The sequence below is a fragment of the Solea senegalensis genome, linkage group LG14 (genome assembly GCF_019176455.1).
Source record: "Solea senegalensis isolate Sse05_10M linkage group LG14, IFAPA_SoseM_1, whole genome shotgun sequence".
NCBI classification, from domain to species: domain Eukaryota; kingdom Metazoa; phylum Chordata; class Actinopteri; order Pleuronectiformes; family Soleidae; genus Solea; species Solea senegalensis.
In genome coordinates this window covers 25,260,468-25,282,613 of record NC_058034.1, presented here as the reverse complement: position 1 = coordinate 25,282,613, position 22,146 = coordinate 25,260,468, and the positions used below count along the sequence as shown (strand labels likewise).

Sequence of the window (22,146 nt, the reverse complement as noted above, 5' to 3'; positions counted from 1 at the left end):
TGTGAAGGTTATTGATACAGATGTATTGAATGGTATACCAGATGAAACCAATATCATACATACACGGACCCATCTAATAATTATAACTTATATAATTATGACTTACTAGAGATACTCAGTTTGGTGAAGTGGCGGAGCCGGGCTTCCATACTTATTTATGACGTATGTCCGTTTTGAACCGGCGCGCGCGTTTTCCCCGGCGTCACGTGATCTTACCAGGAAGCATTCGTTGGACATGAAATGACACAACACTGAGTGTCACAGCAGAGGACTTCGTCTGTACATGTCTGTCTCTCTCTGTGTGTCCCTGTCTCTCTGTGTGTGTGTGTGTTAGTTCCGTAACTCTGGAAACAACATGTCCGACATTTTGTCCAGGATAAAACAGAGCGTGGTGGAGAAGAGAAAGAAGAGAAAGAAAACGCCCGTTAATCAGGGCGAGCTACACAAGTGGGGTTTGACAGGTACGTGCGAAGTCTGGTTACTATAGCAACGGCAACGTCTTTAACGTGCTGTTTAGAAAGCGTTTAAACTTTAAGCTTTAGCCGACTTACTGTTGTGTTTGTGTTGACTTGTTGTCGTTTTTTGTTTTGCCGGTGATTTTGACTTGTGACGTCACTTCCTGACAGGGATTCAGCTGAGACAGTACCAGGTGGACGGTGTCCGGTGGTTGACCCAGTGTCTGGAGAAGCAGCAGGGGTGCATTCTGGGAGATGAGATGGGTTTAGGAAAAACCTGTCAGGTGCGACACAGATTATCTGATAGATTGATTGATTTGTGTTATTGTTGCGTTTTATTTAGAGCTGAAACTATTAATCGATTATTAATCCATTACTAAAGGAATCAACAACTATTTTGATAATAGATAATAGGTTTGAAGTTTTTTCATGATTAAAAGAAGATTTCTGATTGTTTCAGCTTCTTAAATTTGACTATTTTCTTAATTTATTTGCTCTGGATCACAAAGAAATCATGAAAAGTGAATCATTTTGGTTGGTGGACAAAAGAAGACATTTGAGAACATCATCATTTCCAGGTTTGACAAACACCGATCAACATCTTTTAAGGTTTTCTGATATTTTATGGACTAAACGATTCATCGAGAAAATAATCGATTATGAAAATAATTAGTTAGTTACAGCTCTAGTTTTATTTATATTGGAAGTCGGAATTGATGTCACCCCCGACTTCATCACATTCCAGTTGAGAAGTCAGGAAAAGAAAAACAAGTTAAGAACAACACTGTTGAATTTAGCGCACAGAATGAGCCTAACAACATGTTTACGGATTAAAATTCAGCTGCATCCTTCCAGTCATTCCAGGGGGTTACGATTTATCACCATCGTTTTTAAAAAATGTTTCCTATCTGCAAAAATCTAAAAAAAAGAAGATATTTCCTTCAGTTTACACATGCTTTAATTATCATTGTGGTAATTTGGGCTGTAACTAGTGATAATCGAAGGAACTGGGGTGGAGTGGCTCAGTGGTTAAGACCGGTACCCTGTGTGCGAAAGATATCATGGTCGCAAGTTTGATTCCATCCCTGGCAGATTGTATTCAATTCCATTGTAAGTTGCATTGGATAAAAGTGTCTGCTAAATGACATGTAATGTAATGTAATGTAACTGATCAATTAATTGATTCATTGTTTAGTTCAGAAAATGCAAACCTGAAAATCATAATGTTCTCAAATGTCTTGTTTTTGTCCACAAACCAAAATTATTTCTTTGTTTTATGGAGCAAAGAAACCAGAAAATATTCACATTTAAGAAGCTGAAAAATCACACAAACTGGTTTTAATTATTAAGAAAAAACACTCAAATTGATCAAAGTGACAATTTAGTCATTGATTAAGTTAATTCCATAAAATGAAAGATGTTACGGTGTGTGTGACACGTTCTTTATCATCATTTGTCTCTTCAGACGATCTCTCTGCTGGTCTACATGTGTGGCGCTCGTAAGGACAAAGGTCCATTTTTAGTCCTGAGTCCACTCTCTGTCCTGGAGAACTGGAGGAAAGAGCTGGACAGGTACTGTCACATTTATACTGAGTCAGTCTCCATGTTCCTGCTCTCTGAACCAGGTTTTAACCACTTTAACAAAAGACTGCTAATAAAATCCATGTCGCTTTAAGTCTAGAATATCTACATCACATGTTCATGTCTTTATCTCACTGTCAGACAGACTTTTCCAACAGGAAACTGAAGTTTGTAAACCACTCACTCTCCAACACCAAAGTCCAGAGAGAAAATCAGTGATTTTAACATCACACATACAGGAGTTGTTGATCCATCATTAAGTTCAAATGTCTTATTTTACGACTTCAGTGTTTGAAATCCTTTGTTCAGATTGACCTCAGTGACACAACGTGACCACACGAGGCAGCAGAGGACCAGCAGCCCCTGTGTCCCTGTGAGCTAAAATCACTGATTTTCTCTCTGGACTTTGGTGTGGGAGAGTGAGTGATTTACAAACTTCAGTTTCCTGTTGGAAAAGTCTTTTTAATTATGGAAACAAAGTGAAAAAATGGATTTTATTCGGTGAGTTTTTTGTTAAGTGCCTAAAATCTGTTTTTCACAGACACATTCTCATATTTTCCGTAGAATATTGGTCAGACATTTTCCCGGACGTGTGTGGGATCACTGTAAAAACAAAAAAGTCTTTGAAATAAAAATGATGTGCTTGTTAGATTTGACCCAGGTGCAACTCAAACTGCATAAAATCAATAAAGTTCACAATATTAGCAACAGTATTTGTTTCTCTTTGAAATAAGATAAATATATGTCACACTCACAGATTGGCCCACGAGCTGCCATTTGTATAACCTGGGTTTAATCCGTCATATATATGTAGTATTTGGTATAAGTAGTGAGTTTGTGTTTGTCCTGGGTTTCAGCTTTGCTCCGTCACTGACTGTCCTGTGTTATAAAGGAGACAAAGAGAAACGAGCTGAGATTCAGAGAGAAAGATCGATGCAGGATTTTCACGTTCTTCTCACCACGTACGAGGTCTGTGGCCACTTTTCTACTGAAAACACAAAGATCTGAAGCTTCACTCGTGCTTTGAAGTGATCTGTCTTTACTCTTCTGCTGCGTTACAGCTCTGCCTCAAAGACACCTCATTCCTGAAACGGTGAGTTTGAACTGTTTTTAAAATAAATGCTTAATCTTTCTGAATTAAGATAGTCCCATATGAACACGCGTACCGGGCTGGTTTATCATGATTTAAATATTTTAAATTAGGGTGAAATATATAACAACATGGAATATAGGCCTGAATTAAACAAAAAATAACAAACTATAACAAAAACATAACCCAACCCCCGTAATTTACATATAATACAATAAGTAAACATTTATACCTGAAAGGGGTAGTTGAAGTTTTTGGTGTGTTTTACACAGACACAGAACCTCACTTTAAGTGAAAACACGTCTGTTTTTAGATTTTCAAACCATATAACAAAGACTCTACGATATCTTCAGAACATGTCCATGTCTTTGTCTCTCTTTCCAACAGGAAAGTCAAATTTGTAAACCACTAAAGTCCATGGAGAAAATCAGTGATTTAAGATCACGGGGACACAGTATGAGGGTTACTTCCTATCTTAATTCAAGAGCATGTTATATTGATTTGAGAACATTATTTATTGATTTCGCCTTCAGATTTTGTGGTATTGTCTTTCAAAACTCTGCTTGTGCTCAAACTGCTATGTTGTAATATTTTATGCTGTGCTTTAACAGTTTTGAAAATAGGTAAAAAATGAAAGCTTACGACCAATATGTCGTAAGCTTTGGGCACAACCAAAACAAATGTGAAAGATTTGCCTCTGCAGTGTGACAGCGATCACATTGTGGATCTGGATTTGCTGAGGTGGGCTCTGCAATACTTTCAACTGGATCACTGGAATTGACCCTTGTCAAAGCCAATGACCACCAATCAGCTGTCTGCACCATACCCAGCTCTCCCTCCCATGCAGGTTTTAACTTGGGGAGTGGGGAGTGTCACTATTAAGTGACATTGTGCATTGATAAATTATAGATACAAGTCCTTTCTGGCTAGTAGATCGCCTAAAAAGGCTCTCCCATTGTAGTTCCTGGAGGAGCCCAGGGAAGGAATCGGATCTTGTGCGCACAAAATTATAGACCTGAAGGTAAAGGAAAAAGTGTGTGCGTGGCAGATTAAATTTAAGACATAAAGTGTTGAAGCTAGGAAAGATACCGTCATCAAAAAGGTCTTTGAAGCTATTAAGGCCTTGCTTCGCCCAGAGAGTGAAGGATGAGTCCAAAATAGAGGAAGCTAATGGATGGTTGTTGTCAATAGGCCCCAGAAAGGAGGCGAGGAGAGCTTAAAATGGCGGAGGAATTGTATCCATATTTTTAAAGTGGACTGCACCAGAGGGTTTAAGGAATGATGGTGGGGGTGGGGAGATGACAAACCAAACATCAGGATGTTTAAGCTAGTAAACAAGTGTGTGTATGTTAGCAGCCTAATAATAGTGCATGAAATTATGGAGCACAAGGCCACCCCTATAACTGCCTCACTGATCCTAGGGACCTTTCCACCCCATACAAATGTAGTGATTTCCTGATCTAGTGTCTAAAGATACTCATTGGTAAAAAATATGGGAAGGTGTAGAAAAACAGATATTCATCTTAATGCATTGCACTGTTCCAGCGTTGGAAGTCTGATTTCATTTTGGCTACTGAAGGAGTGAGATTGGCTTTAAACATGGAATGTAGTGTGTGAGTAATCTCGAGGACAGACTGAATCAAAGGAACAGAGGACACTGGGTTTGTTATATAAAGCAGCAGATCATCTGTATAAAGAGACACCATATGCTCCACACCATGCCCAGAGATACCTTCAGAATTCGGTAGGGCCTTAGGCGCCATAGAAAGAGGCTCAATAGAAATGGCAAAAAGTAACGGAGATAGCAGGTACCCCTGACGCATCCTCCTGGAAAGTGGAAAGAATGGAGAGCGTATAGATAAATCCCCCCACTCTACACGGTCGAAAGGCTTTTTACATTACATGTCATTTAGCAGACGCTTTTATCCAAAGCGACTTACAATAAGGGCATTTAAACAATTGGGTACAAATAAGAGCTAGAAGTAAGTAAGAGCTTCAAGTAAGCCAAACTATGAAGTGCTAGTCATAAGTGCGATGTATAAGCAAGTTTTTTTTTTGTTTATTTTTGTCGCCGTCGTCTTAGTCAAGGTAGAGTCGGAAGAAATGTGTTTTTATTTGGCGGCGGAAGATGTGGAGGCTTTCCGCTGTCCGGCTGTCGATGGGGAGCTCGTTCCACCATTTAGGAGCTAGGACAGTGAACAGTCTCAAGTTCTGCGAATGCCTCTGCATTCCTCTCAGTAAGGGGGCAGCAAGCCGGTTTGCCGATGCAGAGCGGACAAGCCAGGAGGGAGTTGCAGTAGTCCAATTGTGAGATGACAAGAGCCTGGACCAGAACCTGTGCCGCCATATAGGTTAGAAGAGGCCGTATCCTTCTGATGTTGTGCAACATGTATCTACAAGATCGAGCTGTTACGGCAATGTTGGCAGAGAGATGGTCATAAAGTGTCACACCCAGGTTCCTTGCGGTATGAGAAGGAGCTACCACAGAGTGGTGAGATCAGGAGGTGGGGTTGAGAAAGAAGAGCGAATGTCATCACTTTTTGTGAAGTAGTTGACAAAGTGAATTGGTAGAAGGGAGGAGGGGGAGTGGGGGGGTCAAGGAGGTTAGAGAAGATCGAGAAAAGTTTTAGGGTTAGAGAAAGAGGATTGAATTTTAGTTTGATAGAAAGATTGTTTGGCTGCAGAGATAGAGGCAGTGAAGGTGGAGAGAAGAGAGTGATAGGAAAGCAGGTGGTCGGGGTGTTTTGATTTCCTCCATTTCCTTTCTGCTGCCCGTATCGTGGCTCTCTCAGCACGCACTGAGTCAGACAACCACAGGGCTGGGGAGGACTTACGAACCCGCCGGGAAGTAAGAGGACAGAGAGAGTCAAGAGAGGAGGACAGAGTAGAGAGGAAGGTGTCTGTGGCAGAGTTGGGATGCATGAGGGAGAAGGAGTCAGCTGAAGGAAGTGCCGATAGAACAGTTGAGGAGGGAGAGAGAGCGAATGTTGCGACGGACAAGTGCAATATCTGATGAGATGAGACCATCAGATTGGGAGAGAGTAGGATATGAAGAAATTATCAGAGACATGTTACCTTGAGGTCGGAGGTGGAGCAGTTTCTGGTGAAGATGAGGTCAAGGTGGTTGGCAGCTTTGTGAGTTGGTGGAGAAGGAGCAAGTGAGAGAGAAAGAGAGGAAAGTAGAAGAAGTAGATCGGATGAATTCTATGACTGGATGTTGAAGTCACCAAGAAGAACAAGTGGTGGGCCATTTTCTGGGATGTTTGAGAGGAGGACATCTAGTTCCTCCAAGAAGTGTCCCAATGGGCCTGGTGGACGGTAGATGACAACAATGATTAGTTTTGGGTGAGTTATAGTTACAGCATGAAATTCAAACAACTGTGAAGAGAAGTGAGGCAGTGGGTAAAGAGTGAAAGTCCAGTTGGGGTTGATGAGCAGACCTGTCCCGCCACCTCTTCCAGTGGATCTGGGTGTGTGGGAGAAGGAGTGGGCAGAGGAGAGAGCCGCAGGGGTGGCTGTGTTGGAGGGTGTTATCCAAGTCTCTGTGAGAGCAAGGAAGTCCAGACATTGCTCAGTAGCAAAGCCAGAGATGAACTCAGTCTTGCGGGTAGCTGATTGGCAGTTCCACAGGCCCCCTGCAACAAGGTGTTGGATGTGTGTGGAGCGGGTGGGATAGATACAGTGGGTACGGAAAGTATTCAGACCCCTTTAAATCTTTGTTTCATTGCAGCCATTTGCTAAAATCAAAAAAGTTTTTTTTCTCATTAATGTACACTCAGCACCCCATCTTGACAGAAAAAAACAGAAATGTAGAAATGTTTGCAAATGTATTGAAAAAGAAAAACTGAAATATCACATGGTCATAAGTATTCAGACCCTTTGCTGTGACACTCATATTTAAATCACATGCTATCCATTTCTTCTGATTGTCCTTGAGATGGTTCTGCTCCTTCATTGGAGTCCAGCTGTGTTTAATTAAACTGATTGGACTTAATTAGGAAAGGCACACACCTGTCTATATAAGACCTTACAGCTCACAGTGCACGTCTGAGCAAATAAAACCAGGCACTGCTCATCACCTGCCCAATACAATCCCAACAGTGAAACATGGTGGTGGCAGCATCATGCTATGGGGGTGTTTTTCAGCTGCAGGGACAGGACGACTGGTTGCAATTGAAGGAAAGATGAATGAGGCCAAGTACAGAGATATCCTGGAAAAAAACCTCTTCCAGAGTGCTCAGGACCTCAGACTGGGCCGAAGGTTCACCTTCCAACAAGACAATGACCCTAAGCATACAGCTATGAAGGAGTGGCTTCGGAACAACTCTGTGACCATTCTTGACTGGCCCAGCCAGAGCCCTGACCTAAATCCAATTGAGCATCTCTGGAGAGACCTGAAAATGTCTGTCCACCAACGTTCACCATCCAACCTGACAGAACTGGAGAGGATCTGCAAGGAAGAATGGCAGAGGATCCCCAAATCCAGGTGTGAAACACTTGTTGCATCATTCCCAAGAAGACTCATGGCTGTACTAGCTCAAAAGGAGCTTCTACTCAATACTGAGCAAAGGCTCTGAATACTTATGACCATGTGATATTTCACTTTTTCTTTTTTAATAAATTTGCTAAAATTTCAACATTTCTGTTTTTTTTTTGTCAAGATGGGGTGCTGAGTGTACATTAATGAGAAATAAATTGAACTTTTTTGATTTTAGCAAGAGGCTGCAATGAAACAAAGAGTGAAAAATTTAAAGGGGTCTGAATACTTTCCGTACCCACTGTAAGTGAGGACAGATTACGGTGATGTTGTGAGTGAATGTGAGGTCTGTAATATCTATGAGAAGAAACATGAACAGGAATGTAAAAAGTGCACATATGTGAAAGGTAGAAAACAATTACAGACAGGTACTTAGCCTCATTAGCCTCCTTGTTAGACTCCTTGTTAGACTCCTTTGTCTTTGTCTTCCTGAGTCTTCGTCTGCCGCTTCCAAGTGAGAGCTGCTTTTTAAAAGACACCTGATTAGGTGCCGATTGGTTGCAGCTGTGTTGGCCACTCCCCTGTAGCCAGTGAAATCTTTGTACTTGGTCGCATTCATCTTTCCTTCAATTGCAACCAGTCGTCCTGTCCCTGCAGCTGAAAAACACCCCCATAGCATGATGCTGTTTCACTGTTGGGATTGTATTGGGCAGGTGATGAGCAGTGCTTGGTTTTCTCCACACATACCGCTTAGAATTAATGCCAAAAAGTTAAATCTTGGTCTCATAAGACCAGAGAATCTTATTTCTCATAGTCTGGGAGTCCTTCATGTGTTTTTTGGCAAACTCTATGTGGGCTTTCATATGTCTTGCACTGAGGAGAGGCTTCTGTGCAAATGGCTGCAATGAAACAAAGAGTGAAAAATTTAAAGGGGTCTGAATGTGTCTATGTGTAAATATGTATATATGTATATATGTACAGTATATGTGTACTGTATATGTATATATGTATATGTATATATGTGTCTATGTGTAAATATGTATATATGTCATGATGAAGGTGATGTGGTTTTCTTCTCCAGCACACTGTCCATGTGGCTATTGTTATGAAAAGCATGGGCGCTCGTGTATTGATGAACTGATATTTCGATAGAAAGTCGTCAAGTGCACAAGCAGTTTTCAGACACCAAATTCACAAAATAATTTAAAAATCATTTTAAAAAATAATACGATTTGAACTTAGTGATGGAGGCAGCAGTTGATCAACAACTCCTGTGTGTGTGATGTTAAAATCACTGATTTTCTCTATGGACTTTGGTGTGGGAGAGTGAGTGGTTTACAAACTTCACTTTCCTGTCAGAAATGGCAAAGTTAGTTAGTCTTACATAAGTCGATGTATACAGTGCTATAGTTAACAGGGTATCACTTCATGTGTTCATTATGAATGTGTACAGGTGAATTGTAGGTCACAGGTCATTGGTTGTTCTCTGTTCTCCAGGTGGAAGTGGAAGGTGCTGGTCGTGGACGAGGCTCATCGTCTGAAGAATCAAAAGTCACTGTTACATAAAACTCTGACACAGGTAACTGTCTCCTCATCATCTCACCTCTCTGTGAACACTGTCTCCTCGTCATCTCACTTCTCTGTGAACACTGTCTCCTCATCATCTCACCTCTCTGTGAACACTGTCTCTCTCATCTTCTCTGTGAACACTGTCTCTCGTCATCTCACCTCTGTGAACACTGTCTCTCATCATCTCACCTCTGTGAACACTGTCTCCTCATCATCTCACCTCTCTGAACACTGTCTCCTCATCTCACCTCTGTGAACATCATCATCTCACCTCTCTGATCTCACCTCTGTGAAGCTGTCTCCTCATCATCTCACCTCTCTGTGAACACTGTCTCTCTGTGAACACTGTCTCTCATCATCTCTGCTGTGTCTCCTCATCATCTCACCTCTCTGTCTCACCTCTGTCTGTCTCCTCATCATCTCACTCTGTGAACACTGTCTCCTCATCATCTCACCTCTGTGAACACTGTCTCCTCGTCACTGTGTGTGAACACTGTCTCCTCATCATCTCACCTCTGTGAACACTGTCTCCTCATCATCTCACCTCTGAACACTGTCTCCTCATCATCTCACCTGAACACTGTCTCATCATCTCACCTCTGAACACTGTCTCCTCATCATCTCACCTCTGTGAACACTGTCTCCTCATCTCACCTCTGTCTCCTCATCATCTCACCTCTCTGAACACTGTCTCCTCATCATCTCACCTCAGAACACTGTCTCCTCATCTCACCTCTGCTGTCTCCTGTCTCTCATCATCTCACTTCACTGTCTCCTCATCATCTCACCTCTGTGAACACTGTCTCCTCATCATCTCACCTCTCTGTGAACACTGTCTCCTCGTCATCTCACCTCTGTGAACAGTGTCTCCTCGTCATCTCACCTCTGTGAACACATCTCACCTCTCACTGTGTCTCATCTCACCTCTCTGAACACTGATCTCACCTCTGTGAACACTGTCTCCTCCTCTCACTCTGTGAACACTGTCTCCTCATCATCTCACCTCTCTGTGAACACTGTCTCCTCATCATCTCACCTCGCTCTGTCTCCTCATCATCTCACTCTCTGTGAACACTGTCCTCATCATCACACCTCTCTCTGAACACTGTCTCCTCATCATCTCACTCTCTGTGAACACTGTCTCCTCATCATCTCACCTCACTGTGAACACTGTGAACACTGTCTCCTCATCATCTCACCTCTGTGAACGCTGTGAACTCCTCATCATCTCACCTCTGTGAACGCTGTCTCCTCATCATCTCACCTCTGTGAACGCTGTCTCCTCATCATCTCACCTCTCTGTGAACACTGTCTCCTCAGCTGCTCACTGATGATTGTGTGTGTGTCAGTTGTGTTCAGAGTTTAGGGTGCTGCTGACAGGAACACCGATCCAGAACAATCTTCAGGAACTCTACTCTCTGCTGACTTTCATCCAGCCCAGCGTCTTCACTGTGGACGAGCTGAACACGTTTGTGCAGTATTACGCAGACGTACGGAAGAATCCTGCTCTTGGTACGATTCATGTTCAACCTTTTGAACCATGTGACGCTATTTGTTTGCTGCGTCTTTCGTCTGACAACTGTCACACCTGACTGAGGGAGTGTTTGTGTGTATATATCAGCAGAGCGGGGGTGGGCGGACACAAGAAGTTGATCTGAATTTGTCTCTGTGTCTCTCTGTCTGTGTGTGTGTGTGTGTGTGTCAGCTGCTGAACTTCAGAAGGTCTTGGAGCCGTTTCTTCTGCGCAGAGTGAAATCTGAGGTGGCTCTAGATTTGCCCAGGAAGGTGGAGCTGGTGGTTTATCACGGCATGTCGGCTCTGCAGAAGAAATACTACAAAGCTGTTCTGATGAAGAACTCTGGTAAGATACATTACATTACATTACATGTCATTTAGCAGACGCTTTTATCCAAAGCGACTTACAATTGAATTGAGTACAATCAGCCAGGGGTGGAATCGAACTTGCGACCATTGCGACTATGATGTCTTTCGCACACAGGGTACCGGTCTTAACCACTGAGCCACTCCACCCCACATATACCACGCACTGTTCTCACCAACATACAGCCCTGGTCATTTACAGTCATGTGAATAAATGAGGACACCCCATAAGATATTCAGTTATACATTAAGAAATGTTCACATATCAATGTCTAATCTTGTTTTTATTTATCTCTGGAAAAGAAAGTGATATAATTGCAGGTAAACAGCAAAAAATAACATTGTTTTACTCATTAAACAAAAGACATCAACATAAATGCATATTCTAACTGAGGAAAAAGTTAGGACACCCTCCCCCCTAATACCTAGTGTTACCCCCTTTAGCTGAAATAACTTCAGTGAGACGCTTCTTGTAATACTAATACTGTAATACTCTACCAGTCTCTGACATCTGTCTGAGGAAAGTTTGCCCCCACTCCTCAATGCAGAATGCTTTAACCTGTGTGACGTTTGAGGGGTTTCTTGTATGTACAGCCCGTTTCAGGTCACCCCACAGCATCTCAATGGGATTAAGATCTGGGCTTTGACTGGGCCATTCCAGGACTCTCCATTTCTTAGTTTTCAGCCAGTCCTTTGTGGATTTACTGGTATGTTTAGGGTCATTGTCATGTTGCAGGGTCCAGTTCCGCTTCAGCTTTAATTTTCTTACAGATGGTCTCACATGTTGCTCAAGCACCCTCTGATACACTGTAGAATGGGTTAGGGTTCATGATGGATTCTAAGATGGTGAGCTGGTCAGGTCCTGCTGCAGCAAAGCATCCCCAAACCATGACACTTCCACCTCCATGCTTCACAGTTGGTACGAGGTTCTTTTCCAGGAAACATGTCCTCTGTTCTGTTGTCCAAATAAGGTTTCCTCCTTGGACACCTCCCATGAAAATTAAACTTGTGCAGTTTCTTTCTGATTGTAGAGGCATGCACTTTCACATCAACAGTTGCCAGAGCCTGCTGTAGGTCCTGTGGTGACATTTTAGGAGTTTTGGAGACTTCTTTTAGCATCTTGTGGTCTGCTCTCGGGGTGAACTTGCTTGGATGGCCAGACCTGGGCATGTTGGCAGTTCTTTTGAATGTCCTCTACTTGTACACTATTTTCTGGACAGTGGAATGGCTGATTTCAAACTCTTTTGAGATCTTTTTAAATCCCTTACCAGACTCATATGCTGCAACAAACTTCTTTCTGAAGGCCTCAGACAGGTCTTTCGATCTCACCATGGTGTTCATGCTCACGTCAACAGTCAGTAGCAAACTGAATGTCTGAGGTTTAAATAGGGCAAGCCTTCTTCAAAATGTTGAGTAACAATGTTCTAATCATGTGCACTTGATGTGATACACCTGTGTGTGATATCAGCCATTATAACTGGGAAAAATGTGGGGGTGTCCTAATTTATTCCTCACCGGAAATTGCATGTTTATTTTATTACGTTTTACAGAAAGTTTTAAAAAGTATTTTCTTTAGTTTTACTTGTTTAGTTATATTACTTAAATCTCTCAGTATTGTTAAAATTTGTATTAAATATCCATATGTCTAAATATGTTAAAAAACACATGTGTTTTCATAGGGTGTCCTAATTTTATCACATCTTTATCTGTCTTTTTCTAAGTGCCACAAGGGGGAGCATGTCATGAAGGACAAAATGCAACCAAAGCGTCCCGCCCCCTTTCATGTCCACTAGTCACGTAAACATATCGTGTGGTCAAATAAAGTAATGTTAAACAAACCAAAAACATTTCTGTAAATAACGTCAGTTTTATGACCTTTAATTCTGCACAATTGTTTTGTAACTTTTGGAAATGATTGTGATTTGACAGTCTGTAATTGAAACAAAAGGTTTTACTGTTTTTAAATTTGTAACATTTTTGTAACATGTGACCGAAATGTTCCGTAACTTTTGTAAATGTTTTTTTGTGACTTGACAACAGTTTGTACATTTAAACAATAATAATAATAACATTAGTTACAGGTTTTTGTAAACCTGAATTTTGCAAACTTTTTAACATTGTGATATTTTTGTTGTGAGGCAACTTAATAAAACAAAAATACGCTTTGTAACAGGTTGTTGTGATAACTAATGTTATTTACATGTTTTCTGAACATTACTAATGTCTGTAGATAACGTTTGTCTGATGTGAGTGATCTTCTGATCTGATGAACTCTGTGGTTTCAGAGGCGTTTGGAAACGAGCAGCGGAACAAGACTCGACTCTTGAACATCCTGGTGAACCTGAGGAAATGTGTCAACCACCCGTATCTGTTTGACGGTCAGTGCTGCAGACGTTATTCTTTTTTATTTATTTGTATTTACATTTATTTTATTTTATCTCTGGTGTTTGGTGCAGGTGTGGAACCAGAGCCGTTTCAGATGGGAGAACATCTGGTTGAAGCCAGTGGGAAGCTCTGTCTCTTGGACAGCATTCTGACTCTGCTGCACAAAGAGTCCGTCCACTGCTCTGTCTGTCTGTCTGTCTGTCTCACACTCTTCTCCTTCTTATTCAAAGTAAGTCAGTGATAAGTTGTTGTGTTTCTCTCTCTCTCTTCATGTCAGGGGTCATCGTGTCCTGCTGTTCTCTCAGATGACCAGGATGTTGGATATTATCCAGGATTATTTGGAGTACAAAAGTGATTCTTCTTTTTTTACTTATTTTTATTGGAATGATTTTAACATTTCACTCATCACTTTCAAAGTTCAGATGAGGTCACAACGCAGCCTGAGACCTACAGTCAGGGTCGTTGAGGTTTTTTTTTATACTTTATTTATAGTTTACAGGTTTTTCAAAGACAGTAACAGGACATACAGGAGAAACAACAACAACAAAAACAAACAAAACTGCCAGACACTACACAAGATAGCTATACCGTTCAGACAAAGTTTTCGCCATATCAACATCTCCAGAGCAAGGTAAAATGACATGAATAAATTAATCCAATCCAACACTGTAGTTATATAGCTAGATAAGTCAAAGTCCCTGTGGTTATCAGGTGATTTGACACTGTGCCAAGAAAGGTCCCCATGTTTTCTCAAATCTGTTTTGTGTATTGTGTTTGTACAGACAGAGTTTTTCCATCTGTATAATGGAGCACAGGGAATGAAGTTTCTTGGCCACCACCATTCCTATCTGCCAAGACATCTGCACGTTGCGTAGTAGCTCAGTGGTCATTACAGAGCATCCAGAGATGGCCAGGTCATGGTTAGGCTAGCAACAGCCACTCAAAGATTGCAGTCCAAAAACTACGCAGAGTTGGGCAAATCCAGAATAGATGCGCTAGTGATCCCTCAGCTGAACAACACTTATCACATACAGGAGACACCGATGGATGCGGTTTAGATTAGTTTTTCAATAGTGTAGTCTATGAATCACCTTATATTGAATTAGCCTGTAACCTGACTTCATAGAGCAAGAATGAACCCAGATCTCTGCTGATATCTCTGAATGTAGGTCACTAGCCCAGGCATCCTTAATGTGATCTGAATAATTTTGATACCAGCTGCTTCGAGTCTGGAGGGAGTAAAAGGATTTTCAAGAAAAGGATGAGTGGTAGGGGTGAATTCAAAGTGTGGACAATTTTCCTTAGTGTAATGTCTGACTTGAAAATATCGAAAGAAATGGGAATTTGGAAGATTGAACTTAGTCCCTAATTGGGTAAAAGATGCAAATTTGTCTTCAATGTACAGATCTAAAAATGTTTTGATACCCCTCTCTCTCCATACCCCAAACACCCCATCTAGCAGTCCAGGCTTGAATTAATGATTTTGACATATTGGAAAATACATGGAAACACTGGGAGTCTGGCAGGCCACCTTTATCTGACTCAATATTTGCAAAGAATGCTTTAGGGTAAAATTTTGTTTAGTCGACTTGTCTACCAGGGCAGAACCAGAAAACAGGAAGTGAAGAATTTTAGGGTCGTCGAGTTTTAAATCCAGAGGAACAACCTGATGCTCGTAGAATCAACGACGTCTTCTTAAAAACCCACTTATTTCATACTTACATTTGACAAGTATAATTATTTGAATATTTTATTAGCATTATTATGGTGCAGTTGCTTTTCATGTATCTGTTTTTTGACATTTTACTGAACAAATCAATTAATTGAGAAAATAATTACCCGATGATTAGACTTGTAAAATAATAATTAGTTGCACAAACAGACAGTAATAGTGATGTTCACTCTGCTGTAACCAATCAGGCTTTTAACTGAGTCAGCTCCGCCCATCTCATTAACATACTCACTTAGATTGTGAATATAAAAATGTCCAAATGAACGAATAAATAGAGAAATATAGAAATACAAATCTAAATGAATAATAATTGAAAGCATTTTTTTGAGTTTCGTATCATCCAAACATTTCATATCACTGTATGTATATTTATTTTGTTTTAAACACTAAATATTGTTGTTTTTGTTTCTTCTTCTTCAGATTACAGCTACGAGCGTCTGGACGGTTCAGTCCGAGGAGAAGAACGGAATCTGGCCGTGAAGAACTTCAGCAGCAGAGACGTCTTCATCTTTCTGCTCAGCACTAAAGCAGGTCATCCACACACTGATACACACGGCTCATTGAGAGTACTTCAATTTGGTGTGAGAAGGAAGTTAAGTTGATATTTAGGTAAATGTGTCCCTCTGCCGCTGTTCCCTTCAGGGTTCCCACACTCCTTGAAATCCTTGAAAGTTTGTGAATTTAAAAAAATATCAACTTAACTTCTTTCTTGCACAAAATCCAAGCACTTTCAATGACCCATGTCTTTTTAGGGTCATTTTCAAAAACCTTTCCATGGGTCGTCAAAATCCTTGAAAGTTTCTAAATTTGAATTTTTTCCCCAAAGGTCCTTGAGACTTGGGAAAAAAAATTCAAGGCCCTTGAAAATGTTTGAAAATTGCACTCAGGGTTCCCACAGGTCCTTGAAATCCTTGAAAGTTTGTGAATTTTAAAAATGAAATGCCTTCATGTAAAAAATATTTTACCAGCACTTTTTGATGAATGAATTCATGTGTTCATTGACATAAGCGTCATGCGTGTGTCTGCAGGTGGGGTGGGGCTGAACCTCACGGCCGCTGACACCGTCATTTTCGTGGACACTGACTTCAACCCTCAGAACGACCTGCAGGCCGCAGCTCGCTGCCATCGCATTGGTCAGAGCAGGTGACGCTGCCTTTCATAGCTGTTAGTTTGTAAAGCACTCACTCTCCCACACCAAAGTCCACAGAGAGAACCAGGGATTTTAACGTCACACACACAGGAGTTGTTGATCACTGCTGCCTCCATCACTAAGTTCTAATGTCTGATTTTGTCACTTCAGTGTTTGAAATCCTTTGTTCAGATTGACCTCAGTGACACAAAGTGACCACACGAGGCAGCAGAGGACCAGCAGCTCCTGTGTCCCTGTGAGCTAAAATCACTGATTTTCTCTATAGACTTTGGTGTGGGAGAGTGAGTGCATTACAAACTTCAGTTTCCTGTTGGAAAAGTCTGTCTAACAGTGAGATAAAGACGGGAACCTCATCCTTACCATACAACACCTTACAATGTAATAATTTATGGTATGGGGGACTAGATAGAGGTCTGTGACAACTTGATTAATACCTGGAACACGTAAGTCAGACTTGTTAAAACCATCATTTAGGCTGCATGAACAGAATTAGTGTCTTTGTGTATTTAAACGCAGCGCGAGGGAAAGATGAGCTTTGAGTGGTCTGTGATGGATTGAGGTTAGAGTTAGAGCTAGGCCTAAATGACTGCACTGGCCCTTTAATCTGGTGTTGTGTCACAGACCGGTGAAAGTGATCCGTCTGCTGGCCAGAAACACTGTGGAAGAGATGATGTACTCTCGCGCCGCATCCAAACTCCACCTCACCAACACGGTCATCGAAGAGGGACGCTTCTCTTTACTGAATGAACCTACCACCAGTACAGCACAGGGAATGCAGGTGTGTGCGTGTGTGTTTCTGTCTGTGTGTCTGCGTGTGTGTGCATGCGCGTGCATGTGTTTGTGTGTGCGCGTGTGCATGCGTGTGTGTGTGCCGCAGTATTTCTCTGAATCCTGACAGTTCCTGTCTTCACTTCTACACCTAACCACTCCAGCTGTCTGTGGTGTACTTCTGCTCTCACCACTTGTCGTTTCCTGCACCACACGCAGCTCAGCGAGATCTTGAAGTTCGGGGTAGATAAGCTCCTGTCATCAGAAGAGAGCTCCGTGCAGGATGTGAAACTGGAGAAGATCCTCGGCCTGTCACGCAACGGACAGTGGGTGAGTGACGAGGATGTCAGCTCACACAGTGAAGAAGAGGATGAGGACGAAGAAGAGCAGGAGGAGGAGGAGCAGGAGGAGGAGGAGGAGGAAGAGGAGGAATCAGACAGATGTATGTTGCACCAACTCACATCACTCTAACTTTGTTTTTCATTCAGTTTTTAACCGAGTTTCAGGACATGAAACAAAAAGACTTGTCTGATAAAATCTACATCAGCTACAGTCTATGATGCGTTCTTGTCTTTATCTCACTGTCAGACAGACTTTCCAACAGGGAAGTGAAGTTTGTAAACCACTCACTCTCCCACACCAAAGTCCACAGAGAAAATCAGTGATTTTAACATCACACACACACACACTGCCGCCTCCATCACTAAGTTCTAATGTCGGATTTTGTCACTTCAGTGTTTGAAATCTTTTGTTCAGATTGACCTCAGTGACACAAAGTGACCACACGAGGCAGCAGCTCCTGTGTCCCTGTGAGCTACAATCACTGATTTTCTCTCTGGACTTTGGTGTGGGAGAGTGAGTGGTTTACAAACAGGAAAAAGTCTGTATCTAACAGTGAGATTAAGCTGATGTAGACTTTGTTCTCAGTACAGGGGGCGCTATTGTCATGATGCGTCGGCTCCTCACACAAACCAAGCTTCACCAACCAATCTGCTTACATGATCAATATTGACGCTGTCTCTGTCAGATCACATGTACTACTTTGAGGGCAAAGACTACAGGCAGTGCACCAGCTCTAAAGACCTCAATGCCTTCGATCGCCTGGTGGAGGAGCATCAGGCTGCGATTCAGACGCAGGCGGGAGAGGGACGAGCACTGCGACACAAAGCTGGAGTAAGATTTTATCTTTTTTTTTATTACAACTGTGAAAAAAGTACTTTTTTTATCCATCTACAAAACCCAGGAACGTCTGTCTGTGTGTGTGTGTTACTCGCATATCTCTTGAACCGAAGGTCAAACTTGACGGGTGTCGTGTTACAGGCACGACTAAGTGCAGAGCCAAGTTTGACGTTGTTTGGATCAGTAATGCAAAAGAGCTCGTTAAAGATATCGGTAAAAGAAGCACACATTGGCTCGCACCGCTCTACTGTAGCCACTCCCCCTCTCAGTCACACAGCACTGAGTGAGACTAGGAACACCTGTCTGCACCTGAACCAGCAGGTTCCTGCAGCTGTCACCATACTGAACTCGAGCTCTGCATCCCAGTGACAACCAACCAACTGTCCTGCAACCATGGAGTTCAACTTTCCACAAATAAAATGTCACTGAACTGTTACTGTGTCATAGTAACAATGAGCACTCACACACACCAAACCAACAATGACTAAAAAACGCACACACATCAGATTTCACAGGCACTGCACCAGTGTTTTAAAATGAAAAACTCTGAATGTGTCTCGTTTTAAAGAGTTTGATTCACAGCTTTTCCATCTCTTCTTTGATGTATTGTGTTCTGCTGAAGCGTGCAGTTTGTTTTACAAGTGTTATTGTACACACATTGACTGTGTTGTGAGTAATGTAAACGAAGGAGACACAAGGAAAAACACCAAGGTTTCAGCCACTTCACTGAAGACTCACCGATTCAAATCCAGTCTACGACATCACGTCTTTATCTCACTGTCAGACAGACTTTTCCAACAGGAAACTCAAGTCTGTAAACCACTCACTCTCCCACACCAAAGTCCAGAGAGAAAATCAGTGATTTTAGCTCACAGGTACACAGGAGCTGCTGGTCCTCTGCTGCCTCGTGTGGTCACTTTGTGTCACTGAGGTCAATCTGAACAAAGGACTTCAAACACTGAAGTGACAAAGTCAGACATTAGAACTTAGTGATGGAGGCAGCAGTGGGTCAACAACTCATGTGTGTGTGATGTTAAAATCACTGATTTTCTCTGTGGACTTTGGTGTGGAAGAGTGAGAGTGTGTGTGTGTGTGGGAGAGTGAGTGGTTTACTAATGAGGAAATCCCAGATACCTGCAATGACTGCAAGTGTCCGTGTTTTTGTCTGTGTTCACTCACAGGGAACGCCGTCGTTCGCTGCCGGGATTCCAACAAAGAAGAGGAGAACTTTCACCGAGGCCGAGCTGGAGCTGAGGCGTCAGAAGAGAGAAGAGGCTGCAGCCAAGAGAGCCAAGACTCAGGAGGACACAAAGAAGAGACAGCAAGAGCAAAAACACAAGAACAAGTAAAGATGGTTGAACCTTAATCCTAACACAAGCTTCAGCAGGTCAGACCTTTGACACTGTGCGACGCCGTGTCACGTATGTCACAGTTACGACATTATTGCGATATTATTGTTAACAAATCTGCTTCAAGTTCTCAACAGCTCTAAAATACTCTCAGATCACATTAATGTTTCATTTAAGAGGAGTCTTTGATTTGTACTTAATTTTAAAGGGGAATACCGGTATTTTTGTGGGTGTGTGAATAGAACTTACTAAAGGTTTCATGGTTGGTCCTGCAGATTGCCTCGGGCAGCAGCCTTGAGCCGTGATCTTACGGGCAATAGTGCCATTCTTAGTTATCTCCATAAAAAGAGCTTTTTTATGCCAATCACTTATTATCGTTATTGTTGTTATTGTTATTATTATTATCATTGTAAGAGTCTGGCAACATTGCCATGGTTTTGTTACAAGACTGGTGGGGTTATTGCACTGCTGTGCTGCCAGAACAGAACATCTCTTACAATAACAATCCCGGCCATTTACTGGAGAAAAACCAGCACTTTTTATGAACTTAACTCAGCCTGAGGCCATCGACTGGACCAATCATGAAACTTTAAGTATTATTCACACACGCCCACATTTATTATTATCGTTATTATTATTAATAATAATAATAATAATAATAATAATAATAATAATAAAAACAATAGTAACTAGTACCGCGCGCGGTTCTGAACGGGTTCGAGCCGACCCACGCGGGTCGCCGTGTGCCACGGCTCCCCGCGTGCCTCGCGCTCTCGCCCGTTCATTCACCGCGCGCGGTACTAGTTATTTTCAGTACTAGTTATTTTCATTACTAGTTATTTTCAGCGGCGTCCCCGCACATGTCGATCCAAATTTCGGGGGGGATCGGCAACGTATGGCAAAGTTATAGGGCACTTCCTGTTTAAAATGGCCGACTTCTTGTTCGGTCAAATGCGCGTCCGTAAACGTGTTCAGGGAAGTTCCCTTGTCTTACATATCTAGTTTTGTGCAGATCGGACAATCTTAGAGTTTACTTCCTGTTTCGGGCATTCCACTTCCTGTTGGGAGGTCATCTTTTGCAGACATGCTCAGGACAGGTCCCTGGTGTCACATATAAGGTTTTGTGCAGATCGGACAATATACTGCAAAGTTAGAGGGCACTTCCTGTTTAAAATGGCCGACTTCCTGTTCGGTCAAATGCGCGTCCGTAAACGTGTTCAGGGAAGTTCCCTTGTCTTACATATCAAGTTTTGTGCAGATCGGACAATCTTAGAGTTTACTTCCTGTTTCGGGCATTCCACTTCCTGTTGGGAGGTCATCTTTTGCAGACATGCTCAGGACAGGTCCCTGGTGTGACATATAAGGTTTCGTGCAAATTGGACAATGTACGGCAAAGTTAGCGGGCACTTCCTGTTTAAAATGGCCAACTTCCTGTTCGTCTCTGGAAACATGTTCAGGGAAGGTCCCGTAACTCACATATCTAGTTTTGTGTCAATCGGACAATGTAAGACTTTACTTCCTGTTTCGGGCGTTCCACTTCCTGTAGGGAGGTGACCTTTTACAGACATACTCAGGACAGGTCCCTGGTGTCACATATAAGGTTTTGTGCAAATCGGACAATGTACTGCAAAGTTAGAGTGCACTTCCTGTTTAAAATGGCCGACTTCCTGTTCGGTCAACGGCGTCTCCGTAAACATGTTCAGGGAAGGTCCCGTAACTCACATATAAGGTTTCGTGCAAATCGGACAACGTGCGGCAAAGTTAGAGGGCACTTCCTGTTTAAAATGGCCGACTTCCTGTTCGTCTCCGGAAACATGTTCAGGGAAGGTCCTGTAACTCACATATCTAGTTTCGTGTCAATCGGACAATGTAAGACTTTACTTCCTGTTTTGGGCGTTCCACTTCCTGTAGGGAGGTGACCTTTTACGGACATGTTGAGGAAGGGTCTGGGGTCCCACATACTAAGTTTCAAGTGGATACAACAATCCCTGTTGGAGCAGCATCAAAAACTATAAATGTAATTCTGTCTGCTGTCACCAGGGGGCTCTGTATTTGAAAATGAATATTTTCATATAGACGTGTTCAGGGCCGGACTATCATCAATCCCAGCAACTTTGGTTCAGATCGGACCAGGATTGGCAAAGTTGTAACAGTTTGTTTTTTTTGAATTTTCTACCACCACCAGGAGGCGCTGTTTTCAAAATGTACCGTTTCAGCAACACAGTCGTCTTCAGGAACTAACCATCATCAACTATAGCAAGTTTGGTTGGGATCAGACCTTCCATCGCAAAGTTATAAGAGTTTCATTGTCTGCTGTGAAAAATTATTATTATCTCCAATTTTGGCGCCCCCTTATCTCGTACGCCATACAATATTTTAAAAAGCTTTTGATAACTTTTGATGCTCAACTCGTCCACAATGATCTCACCAAGTTTGAAGGTGATCGCACAAAAGCTCTAGGAGGAGATAATTGAAATACAAGCTGTCATACTGTCTGCTGTCACCAGGGGGCGCTGTTTTCGAAATTGAA

The 22,146-nt window shown here is 42.2% G+C and overlaps 1 protein-coding gene across 1 annotated transcript; it reads left to right on the top strand.

The window, feature by feature from the left end:
- The first annotated feature begins 217 nt into the window (after nt 1-217).
- Nucleotides 218-20,250, top strand: LOC122780328 (chromodomain-helicase-DNA-binding protein 1-like). The gene is made up of 17 exons (XM_044043200.1): nt 218-461; nt 627-739; nt 1,921-2,027; nt 2,894-3,005; nt 3,098-3,129; nt 9,101-9,182; nt 10,522-10,684; nt 10,878-11,033; nt 13,339-13,431; nt 13,510-13,606; nt 13,716-13,789; nt 15,591-15,701; nt 16,199-16,313; nt 16,942-17,098; nt 17,308-17,530; nt 18,116-18,261; nt 19,449-20,250. Exons 1-17 carry the CDS (start codon nt 356-358, stop codon nt 19,614-19,616), a joined length of 2,055 nt encoding a protein of 684 aa, XP_043899135.1. The 5' UTR covers nt 218-355; the 3' UTR covers nt 19,617-20,250.
- Nucleotides 20,251-22,146: the final 1,896 nt, after the last annotated feature.

Bases quoted from the DNA above. Each gene is read 5' to 3' on its own strand.
- LOC122780328 (XM_044043200.1), top strand. From the start codon at position 356: ATGTCCGACATTTTGTCCAGGATAAAACAGAGCGTGGTGGAGAAGAGA. The intron at 3,006-3,097 runs GTCTGTGGCCAC...GCTGCGTTACAG, and splicing joins TTCTTCTCACCACGTACGAG to CTCTGCCTCAAAGACACCTC. The intron at 16,314-16,941 runs GTGACGCTGCCT...GTTGTGTCACAG, and splicing joins CATCGCATTGGTCAGAGCAG to ACCGGTGAAAGTGATCCGTC.